This window comes from Tasmannia lanceolata, unplaced genomic scaffold (genome assembly GCF_043159265.1).
Source record: "Tasmannia lanceolata isolate RefF3 unplaced genomic scaffold, GAP_Taslan_0.1 ptg000018l, whole genome shotgun sequence".
NCBI lineage: Eukaryota > Viridiplantae > Streptophyta > Magnoliopsida > Canellales > Winteraceae > Tasmannia > Tasmannia lanceolata.
This window is the reverse complement of record NW_027518695.1, coordinates 64,605,344-64,616,501: the sequence shown is the minus strand read 5'-3', so window position 1 is coordinate 64,616,501 and position 11,158 is coordinate 64,605,344. Positions and strand designations below refer to the sequence as shown.

The 11,158-nt window shown below is 39.3% G+C and overlaps 1 protein-coding gene and 1 long non-coding RNA gene across 3 annotated transcripts; one reads left to right on the top strand and one right to left on the bottom strand.

The window, feature by feature from the left end:
• The first annotated feature begins 3,522 nt into the window (after positions 1-3,522).
• Positions 3,523-4,825, top strand: LOC143852020 (uncharacterized). Of its 2 annotated transcripts, XR_013236609.1 has the most exons (3): positions 3,523-3,689; positions 3,843-4,384; positions 4,496-4,825. It is a non-coding gene; the product is annotated as an uncharacterized LOC143852020 (long non-coding RNA). The 2 variants fall into 2 exon arrangements; XR_013236607.1 differs by having other exon boundaries at positions 3,523-4,384.
• Positions 4,826-5,555: 730 nt separating this feature from the next.
• LOC143849378 (geraniol 8-hydroxylase-like) lies at positions 5,556-7,330 on the bottom strand. The gene is made up of 2 exons (XM_077358388.1): positions 6,455-7,330; positions 5,556-6,161 (listed from the first exon to the last, which is right to left on the bottom strand). Exons 1-2 carry the CDS (start codon positions 7,328-7,330, stop codon positions 5,556-5,558), a joined length of 1,482 nt encoding a protein of 493 aa, XP_077214503.1.
• Between the last annotated feature and the right edge of the window lie 3,828 nt (positions 7,331-11,158).

Below are 11,158 nucleotides of genomic sequence, written 5' to 3'. Positions count from 1 at the left end.
AAGACTCAACAAACCAAAAAAGAACTTGAAATTCCTAAGAGCTTTTGGATTCAAAATTTCATAGGAACCTTTAGGGCCCCTTTAGGAATACTTAGGTCATGTTGTGTTCTAGGTTTTAGGGAGTCCTAGAGTTAGGAGTCCAACCTCATCACGACCGTTTACTACAGATAGCAATCGTACCATAGATCTAGTTACACTAGTTACCCCACTTTTCCCATAGGACTGGCCTAGTTACCTAGGATGTAGGTTAACCTGCATTAGTCTAAGGGACGTCTTGCACTTAGCTAGGGCCATATAGCATTTTAGATGAAGTCCTAGGATAATAAAAGCTATTCCACTTGAACTAAATAATCTCTCATAAACTGTTGAAACAGTCCATCCAATCTAGATCGGTATCTTAGATGAGTTAGGCATAAGTAGCTTACTTCAGGTGCACCGAACTACGATCGACTATGATTCCAGTGAGGCTGGGATATGTAGGCAACTTGGATACTTGAGTGGTATACCAAGCCCGAGTCGGCTCCACACATAAGTGGTGGGGTTTTGTATATTAATCCTTAAATTAAAAGTAATTAAATCACTTAGTACTTTCCATGAAATTGGAATTTTATGAGAACTTTCACTTAGATTGAATTCAAACAAATTAAGAAAATCAAGATACACATTTAGGAATTACATTGAAATTAGATCTTAGGATGCATGTCACGTAGTTCGCACATTAATATAGAGTTAAATGAGCCATTTAAAAGAAATTCAAAAGAGTTAACTTTTGGAATTGAAGACCGATTATCGGGCAGGAATGGTGCATGTGGTGGTAACTCCCCATACCTTCCATTCTCGTAACCAGGTAACGAGTTTAGATTTTTGGTCAATTATGGGTCCTAGATCCCTCATCTAGGTGGCGACTCTGTCACTTTCTTTTGCGTGGACTTCGGATTGGCTTAGTGATCTCAAGTTCACGGAAAAGATGAATTAAATCACACATTGCTAGGCTCGGCGGCTTACCCCTGCCCTAATGGGTACTGGGTTGCACGTTTGTTTGCACCCTATGGCTTGGTTGCTGCCTGCTTGGTTGGGTAATTAAAATCAATAATAAAAAGCACACGCCATTCGCGTGGGTACGAGAGACCAAGAGAGAGTGTAGGCAGCTCGCGGGCCGCGACCCTCTCGCGGGATCGGGTCCCACAATGAGCTTGTACATACTTGGAGACATCATCCTTGGAAGATGTTCAAGTCAAGAGCTCAAGTCAAAGATCCCACAAGCATGCCTAGCAAAGTGCCAAAAGAAGCTTGGAGATGAACTAGCAATGGTGATCACCTCATGTACCATTGAAGATGTTCAAAGAATGGAGGAAGTCACAAGGCCCAAAGCAAGTTGAAGAGTTCACTTACAAGTTGAAGATGTCCAAGAAAGTGCTAAGGAGCCAAGACAATCCAAGACAACTCAAGGTTCTACATTTTATAGATTGTATTGAAGTCCTCTTATTAAATGTTTTTACACTTTCAAAAGGTTTTCAAATGGTTTTCATAAACAAATTTGACATCTTTGGAAACCATTCGTATACCCCAAAATGTATTTGAAAGCCTTGGACAAAAGCTCAAAGACTATAGCCCAAAGCCCTAAAATTTCAATATGTAAAACCAAGTTTTCAAAACAGGGCCGGTCGACCGGGGTATCCCGGGTGACCGCGGAAAGTGTGCCGGAACTCCAGCACCTACCCAAACTTAGAGGGCCGGTCAACCGAGGCATCAAGGTCGACTGCGGATGGGCTTCGGGAAATGCAGAGGCCATCCAGCATGGTTGGGCCGGTCGACCGCCATAGGGTTGGGCGACCTCGGATAGGGTTCTAGACTAAAAATAAAATGTCCAGAAGGCTCACGGCGGGCGACCGCAATACCCCGGTCGACCGCGGAGGTTCGAATTTTTAAAATAAAAAGTGAGGGCCCAAAAGGGCTGGCGACCGCGACACCCCAATTGACCGACCCCGTCTGAAAAAGCATCCTTTGGGGCTCGAACGGCTAGTTGTTTTCTACCTAGTTTATTACGGTTTTGCCCCCAAACAGTCATATCATTACTTGGGCTATATATACTCTATCCTTGACCAACTAAACAACCTTTTGCAAGATTGATTTACATCTTTTGGAGCTTAAACATTCAAATCTAAGGTTTTTCTTAAATCCTCTTCTATACTTTGATTTGTGTTTCTACATTCAACAAGAGGGACTCCTTAGGGCTTTATTGGTGTAATATTTTGGAGAGATTGTGAGCTATTGATTGTTTGTATTAGCCTATCAAGGGCATTGAGTGAGCTTTCATCTTTTTCCTATCATTGTAATCGGCGTCTACGATTCCGCCCAACAACAAAAGTGAATCCGGCGCGAAGAGGAGCTTTTTCCTTTGACGCGGTTTGTAAAGAGGGATCACTACCTTGGAGGCGGTTTGCGAAGATGAGTGATATCCTTGGAGGCGGTTTTACGAAGAGGGATTGTTCCTTGGAGGCGGTGTGCGAAGAGGGTTGATCTTCTTGGAGGTTTTTTTGCAAAGAGGGTTTGTTCTCTTGGAGGCGGTGTTCATCGTAAAGCTTGGGGGTTCGGCATTTGAAGAATCCCATCATAGTGAAAGAAAATCTCAAAGAAAGACCAAGTACTTGAGTAGTGGAGTAGGTCCGTTTGAGACCGAACCACTATAACTCTTTGTGTGGTCTCCTTGCTCTCCTTCTTTCCTCCTTTGGGTGTTTTGGTAATATCTAACATTTCTTTATGTTTATAATTATTTGAACAAGGGTTAGATTTAGACTTGTGTTGATTTCAAAATCTTAATTAAATTTGATCAAAAATTTTAATTACACAGTTCATGCCCACCCCCCTCCCGCTCTCTCGGTTTGCCCTTTGGGATTTCAGTTAAACTTAGTCACCACTTTAAATTTGAGATGTTTAGGATACTGCTAAGCAGATTCAGTTTTTCCTTCATCAAACTTCTCATTTATCTTTTTCCATGTGTCAAAAAAGTAGAAAGTTTTAGTAATTGCTTGAAACTACCTATGCCTTGTTCCATCCCCAATGCTGCCAAATGGAAGGTTTTTTATATTTAACAGACTCAAGAACTTGAAAAATCTTTCTACATCCGACCCATGTCTTGTTGCAACTAATGAAATAAAAGATATTGTGCTAATAGGGGATGAGAAGTTGAGCTAAATGTAGCTATTTATATAATTGTGGAATGCTAACCTAAAGGCATCCTCGCAAAAACCCAGCTACAAAGATGTTGCATTGGATCCACATCAGTTGCTTACCCCTTGGCATTTCTGTTCTGATTGCTATACCCTATATAATGCAATGAACCCAAGGGATCCATGACTATGATCATCAACAAAAGTTCTGACATAATGATTTTTTTTTTAATGGTAAGTTCTGACATAATGATAATCTGTATTTTTTTCAAAACTAAGACTACATCCATGGTTTACGAATAACAGAAGTAATAACCTTACCAAGAATGCCATGCCTTAACTGTCTCTGGATTAGCACTTATTGATGAGCCCATCCTTTGGCAGGGCACAGATTACCAAAATGGATTTCTTCCACTAAGCTCTGTTTGGATTGCAGGAAATTTCTGGGAAAGTTCAGAAAGGAAAAATAGCAGACAATGATGTACTCCGAGCCCAGAACAAGAGACTCCAAACAGAGAGGTATGGTTAGAATTTGGCATGAGGTTAGTGCTGAATCTTTTGAAATAGTTGTTGGTTCTTTTTTAATTTTTGAAATGATCATAACTTGCTGATTTTGTGATCTAATGTCACTGCCCCGTGTGCCATGTGTTCATTGATATTCTATTATTATAGGGCAGCTGATAAGTGGAAACTTTTGAAGGAGTTGGATAAGGCATTCAAGGTTTACTGGAATGCAAAAGATCGGTTGCCACCTCGGATATTGGATATATGCCCTTCCATTTAGTTTTCTTATTTCTCTTCAATTTTATCGTCATAGATCTTGTGATTGTCAGAATGCTTGAGTATCCATATGCTCAGATGGATATCAGCACTTTTTTTGTTTCGATAGAATTTGTATTAACATACATGGCAACGATTCATCTGTCATTTCGGCCACCAACATGATCTTAAGTACCTATGGAGCAGACAGTCAATATTGTCTCTTGTGAATCTTTTTTTATTCTAATTAATGGGAACAAATGCATGCTTAACCATTGCTTCATTTCTGTTTCTGCATCTCCTGTTCTAAGAATGCATGAATCTTTATCTGGATGGCAGAGACAAGCAACAATGGCAGCTGATGCAACAGTAAGAACTCTGGTACATAATCATAATAAAAGCAGGCTCAGGTTTTATCCATGCACAGAAGATTCCTCAACCAAAACATTATCTGAGTATTAGTTTCATTAACCATGGCTTCTGTGCAAAATAATCTGATCCCATCTTCTTCTTTTTTTTTGGTTCAGGTGGTGTAAAATGTAGCTGATTGGTTGTTTTCCTTGCAGTGTGGGTGCTGTTAGAGTGGGTCTACCTCCTGTGTGCGTGGATTTTTCTGAAGAAATAGTTGCAAGTATGCAATGTGCACAGACAAAAAGGAGCATACAAAGGATATTTTTGTTGTGAAGGCTCTTAGAAGGCTCCCAGAAGCATATTTTTGTCGTCAGAAATTATTACAGACTTACAGTTCCCAAATGCTCTTATAAGCCAAAGAAAACAGAAAAGACAAACTAAGCATACAAAGGTAGTGCCAATATCATTGGCCAAAGGGTGTTTAAACAATGTTTGTAACTGTATTTTGTCTTCGCTTGTAAATGCATTTGGACATTTGTTTGTAATGATGTAATGTTTACATCAAAGGGTATTCTAGTCACTATAGAATGTCTAATTAATCACCTAATGAATGATGCAGCAGAACAGAATTATATCACAATAGATTATTTTTATAATAGTTAATAATCATAATCAGTGGCTATAATTACAATCAGTTGGTGCATATTCCCAACCGAACAGGGCCTAAGAGATGTGTCCAAAAACGTTTTACAATGACATTATTTATAGACTTTGCTTGGACTTTTCCTAATCTTGCTAAAATTGAAATTCCAATCCACTTTGGACGTCACCCTCCTATAATTTTTCTACTTTTCCTACAACTTGTAAAACTCTTCTAAAACGAACTTCTTTTGATTGGCCCAAATTATTAAAAAAGACTCCTAAAATCTCTCTCAAATCCGACCAAATCTAAAACCCCTAAATGTCTTAACTTTGGACAACTACCTCTAGAAAATCCTAATAAAAGAAATTCCAAAAAAAAAAAAAAACACAGAAACTCTAATAAATCAAAGACTTCAAAGATCAAGATCAATTTGGGTTGTTGATCTTTGTGATCTTGCGAGATGCACCTGCATCACAGTCCCAAGTAAAACAATGGTCTGATATATTACATCCCTTTTCTATTTCTTACTGCAAACTTACATTGACTACTAGATTAAGGAAAGCTTGTTAACCAGTCTAGAGCAATAGATAAAACATGGAATTCAAATATTTTTCTAAAGAAATGATCTAAAATCAAATACGCTTAGACGGGATCGCAAGAAGAGGAATCGCCTTCTGTAAGGTAACGCCGAACTTCTCCTCCATGTCCAACGTCTCTGGCTTCATCCCATCGGGAAGCTTCCAATTAAAGGATTGAAGAAGAGAAGCCAGCATCAAGTGCACCATTCTAACAGCAAGAGGAATGCCAGGGCATATTCTCCGGCCACTACCGAATGGAATGAACCCAAAGTCTCGGCCTCTATAGTCTGCGGCCGACCCTAAGAACCTCTCCGGCATAAAATTCATTGGTTTTTCCCAATAATTGGCATCTCTAGAGATCGCCCATACATTGACCAGCACTTGGGTATGCTTAGGTAAGATATATCCCCACAACTCGGTGTCGGTCTCGGCTTTGTGAGGTAGAAGTGGTGCAGGTGGGTGCAGTCGCATGGCCTCCTTCACCACTGCATCTAAGTAAGGGAGTTGAGGGATGTGAGATTCTTCAACCGACCCTTCTGCACCGATGACTTGACAGAGCTCCCTTTTTACCTTCTCCATCACGTTTGGGTGCCGGAGCAGCTCCGTCATTGTCCACTCCATCGTCGTTGAACTGGTGTCAGAACCCGCGATATACAAGTCCTGAAAATTGTGTTTAGGAGAAGCATTAGATAAAAAACAAGAGAGTAGAGTGATGAGTTTTGGATTTTGAGTTCAAAACTGATTATTGGACTCTGTTGAAAGAGGAATGCTAAAGGAGTAGCATTGTAGAAATCAGATGAAAGGGAGGCGCCACACGTGAGGGGTGTGTTAGAATATAAATGATTAAATAACACTAACTCTAACAGCTTAAGCGTTTAGAATATGTGGTTGTTTTGCAGACTCAAATTTATGTTTAATTTCGAGTCAAATAATCGGTTTTAATCTACTAATACCGTGATTAAAACTTTAATATATCGGCGGTCAAAGTCGGATCCATGTTCTTGGCTGTGGTCAAGAAGTACATCTAAGAAATCATTGTTTCTAGGATCGCCCGATGCTCTACTTTCCAGACGCCGTTCAATGAAATCATCTATGAGTTTATGAAGATGATCATAAGAAATCTTGATATGACGCCTTATTCCCTGGAGGTCTAATGATTTAAGCAAGGGGAAAAAGTCTGAAATATTTGGTTTTCCAGCATATTCCATGACTCTCCCAATCACATCCTTAAATTCTTGTGCACCCTCCGACAGAGGGTCCACCAAGTCGACCGAGAAGATGGTGTTCGATACCAAATTAAGAGCCGTGGCAAAAGCTAATTGGCTAATGTTTACTGCCTGTCCAGATAATGAAAATGGCTGTATCTTATTAAGAAGCTCCTCCATTTTTTGGTTCCTAAGGCCTTGTAGCGCGTCTAGTCTCTGCGAAGTGAACATTTGAGTGTTGCAAAGCTTTCTGAGGTTTCGCCAGCATGGGTCCACAGATAGAAAGGGCATTGAAAGCTCGTAGTGAGCCTCGCCCGTTACAGCGTCCGGAATGATACGGCCCGAGAATTCCTTATCTTTCTTTTGGAGGATCTCTTTAGCCATTTCGGCCGAAGAAGCTATGACCATTGTGGCAAACCCGATACGAAGATTCATGAGCGGGCCGAATGTCTTGGCCAGCACGGCGAAGGATACATGGGGTTTGGATCCAATTGAGAAGAGACTTCCTACTATTGGGAGTCCGATTGGGCCCGGAGGGAGTTTTCTTCTAGAAAGAAAGGAAATGAGATTGTGGATGTAGAGCAAAAGAAATGAACTGCAAACAAGTAAAACCCAGAATGCCATTTTGGGTCTTTAGCAATGGGTCTTCTAGCTTCATCTATTTCAACCTTCATAAATGTACAAATAGATGTGTAGGGAAACTATTGTGGGGTAGGTCACCCTCTTTTGGTTTACTCTTGAATAAATTTAAATTGTTCTAATGTGCCCAATAAAATAAGGCATAGGGGGAATATAAATATTTTTAACACTTTCTGGTAATGTTATTTTACAATAATGTTGTAGTGTGGACAGATGACCATCCATGTTCTCCCATCATTATATAGGGGACTACCAATACAATATTTTGATAATATATGGCACTACTCATTTTGTTTTCAGCTTTTCTAATTAGCTGTTTATGGCTGTTACAATACTCTGCATCAAAGAGTGTTGAACAGTTATTTCGTGTGCTGACTTATATTTGTGGGGAATTGTCTAGTAGTGTTTGAACAGTTCCCGCCTCAGTTAGTATATGTGACTTCACCGGATAACACCATCTCAAAAGTCTAAACAAATGGATCCTGATAGGAAGGTGGATTTCATTTGATTGCACCAAAGTCAAAGAAAAATTAGGTATGATATCTTTTCACTCAATTAACATGATTTAATCTCATGGTTCTTACAGGGTGGATGAAAATTTTGGATTTAGGAAAACATGATTTAATCTCATGGTTCTTACAGGGTGGATGAAAATTTTGGATTTAGGAAAACCCGCTGGCTTTTAGCTCATTATGTGTTTAAAAATTTTAGGAATATATCAAGGAGTAGTAGATTGATCTCCGTTGGATGAGAGAGAGAGAGAGAGAGAGAGAGAGAGGGGGGGGGATCATTGGAGTAGTTTTCCAGTTCAGTGTAGTTGCGTTATTCAGTTTTTATGGCTTTGTAATTGAGGTATTGTAATGAACAATTAGCTATGGTATGAGGAGTGACAAGGAACTCCTTATGTAAAGTATTTGATCATAATGTCTTAAATAAATCACGTTTCTGCAAATTATCTAGCAGCTCTATATGTTATGAATGGTTGAATGAGATTGAGCCTTGTGTGGCATGCGGCGGTTGTCACGCGGACCCGACTCCACACCTCGGGTCGGGGCGTGACAATATTGCGTTGGTTTATTCTAGACCACCGGTAATTGTACCCATTTAGGAGTGATTTTGCCCGCCGCTGATTAACTATGGCGCGGATATTTTGACGGGGTCGACTTTTTGCAACTAAAAATTATGTACACCAGCGGTCTATTTGTGACCACTTGTAATTATATACATTTAGGGTTGGTTTTCAATGACTGATGGTAAAACTCAATTTTCTTGCAGTGAAATCTTTCTCACTTCTAAACAACTTAAATGTAGTCCAAGAACTAAAGATATGTAAGATAAAAAAAAAAAAAAAGAAGGTAATGTTCTAACCTTGAAAATAAACGTATATTTGTAGCATGACAAAACTACAAATCAAAGATACTTCCTACTAAAGTGACTTTCTAACAATAATAGAGAATAATAAAACTACTTACTAAAGAATCGTTCTAACAATAATGGAGTATAATAATTATGTAAGCATTAACTAATATAAACCATCAAGCAAATATTAATGTAGCTACTCAACTAATCTATATATAATAAAGAGGAAGGGGGGTTTACTGTTCACAGCTGATGTGGCAGCCCTCCCCTTCCTCCCTGATAAATTTAGGATTTCACTAAACTTTTGGATGCATTTACAAGAGGATCAATGTGTGCTTATATAGAGCACTTATATGATAAACATGGAATGGAATCAAGATAATTCTAGAAGGAAATAATCCTAATCAAATCTACCTAATCAAATCTACTTTTCTAATCTCTATTACTTGCCTCTTCTAATCCACTTGCCTAATTTATCTAGTTGCCTCGTTTACCAACTTACCTAATCTACCTCCAAGATGATCCAACATTAGATTTTAACCCAATCTAACCGTTGGATCCCACATATTCTTACATGCCCCCTCAAACGTATATGGATTGAAAATCGATATACGTTTGACAACAATTAAAAAAAAATTCCCAATACAATAGAATTCCCCAAATTACAAATGTAATCAAAATCAACCTATTTGATGCACACTTCCAAAAGTCTATGATGAAGATCCTCTGATGAAGACTGATGTTGCCGCCAATGATCATTGATGATAGTTGCGAAGAAGATGTCGTTTGTTGATGTGTCACGAAGAGGGCTTAAAAGCCAATAGATCATAGCCTCAATGGGGCTAGATGATACTCAAGCTTCGATGAGCGAGTAGAAATGGGTCAATATGGACCAATGCCGGAATGGGCAAGAAATGGGTCACAATGGACCAATGCCGGAATGGCCAAGAATGAGCCTCGATGGGCAAGATAGCATGGGTCGGCTTTGAATACCGATCCTCATGGAACTAAAAATCCTCCTTCAGGCACGCATTTCAAAATGAATGAAACACCTAAACTGAAACGAGTCAATATTTCAGGCACGCACCTAAAGAAAGGTACCTCAACTGAAATATGAGAAGATTTGAGAGATAAGGGTTTGAAAGAAAAAGAAAATAAGATGAGCGACAACGAAAGATAGATGATGGTGACAAAAATTAGTAGCATTCTAACAAGCCTGTGAATATTACGGATTTAGAAACTGTGGGTGTAAGCATCAAATCTGGGGGTCTTAGATAAGGCGAGGTGGTGGTTTCCAAGAGTATAATGGAGTGAAAATATCAAATATGGGAGTGTTTTTGAGGCATGAATGAAAAAGGTGTGCCGTTATCAAATTTGAGGCATAAGAAAAGACATAGATAAAGGCAAGGAATAAGACTACCCTGCTTTTCTATTCTCAACAACAATTCACCGAAGAAGACCTTTGCATTAAAGAGGCATGGAATATGACTAAAATCTCTCATTGGATGTGATGATAACTGGCAGAAAAAGGTGTAAGAAAGAAGGGCATAGACAAGCATGGTGAATAGCAAATAGTGATTCACCATCCATCAGTAAAGACGGATTTGGCCGGATTCATAGGTAGGCTTGCCGTGGTGATCATGGCGGGGAGTGATGGCCACCGGCGGACGGTTAGAACACCTGCCGCCGGAGGACGGGGACTCACGTATGTTGTGCTCAGGCCCTAGTAGGATCTAATGCTCTGATACCATGATAAATTTAGGATTTCACTGAACTTTTGGATGCATTTACAAGATGATCAATGTGTGCTTATATAGAGCACTTATATGATAAACATGGAATGGAATCAAGATAATTCTAGAAGGAAATAATCCTAATCAAATCTGCTTTCCTAATCTCTATTGCTTGCCTCTTCTACTCCACTTGCCTAATTTATCTAGTTGCCTCGTTTACCCAACTTACCTAATCTACCTCCAAGATGATCCAACGGTGAGATCTTAACCCAATCTAACCGTTGGATCCCACATATTCTAACACTCCCTCAAATCTATGTGGCATCACAATTTCCCACTTGGAATTTTATACGATTTATATCTACAAAATCCATAGCAAGACGTTTGGACTTTCCACCCCTAAAACGTATGTCTCTACAACTTTCGAAAAACGTACGTCTCCAATTAAATAGATATCTTATTCCCTCTTCAGATTTGTATCCCATTAATTTTGGAATTTCCTCCGGCAATATTTCAGAAAATCTCGCCCAAGAGAAAATCACTCTCTCCAAAATTTCACCCTAACCTAACCCTTTACCTTCTCCATCTCTTGAACCATACTAATGCAATACTAATGCGCCTCTTTCAACGATTAATTTGCAATTTGGATGTAAGTCACAAGAATTTTCACCGATTTGAAACACCCTTCCATATTAATGACAGTATTCCAACCGCATATAAC

Coding starts and splice junctions, on each gene's coding strand:
- LOC143849378 (XM_077358388.1), bottom strand. CDS start 7,330: ATGGCATTCTGGGTTTTACTTGTTTGCAGTTCATTTCTTTTGCTCTAC. Junction 6,162..6,454: donor ATATTAAAGTTTTAATCACG/GTATTAGTAGAT, acceptor CACAATTTTCAG/GACTTGTATATCGCGGGTTC.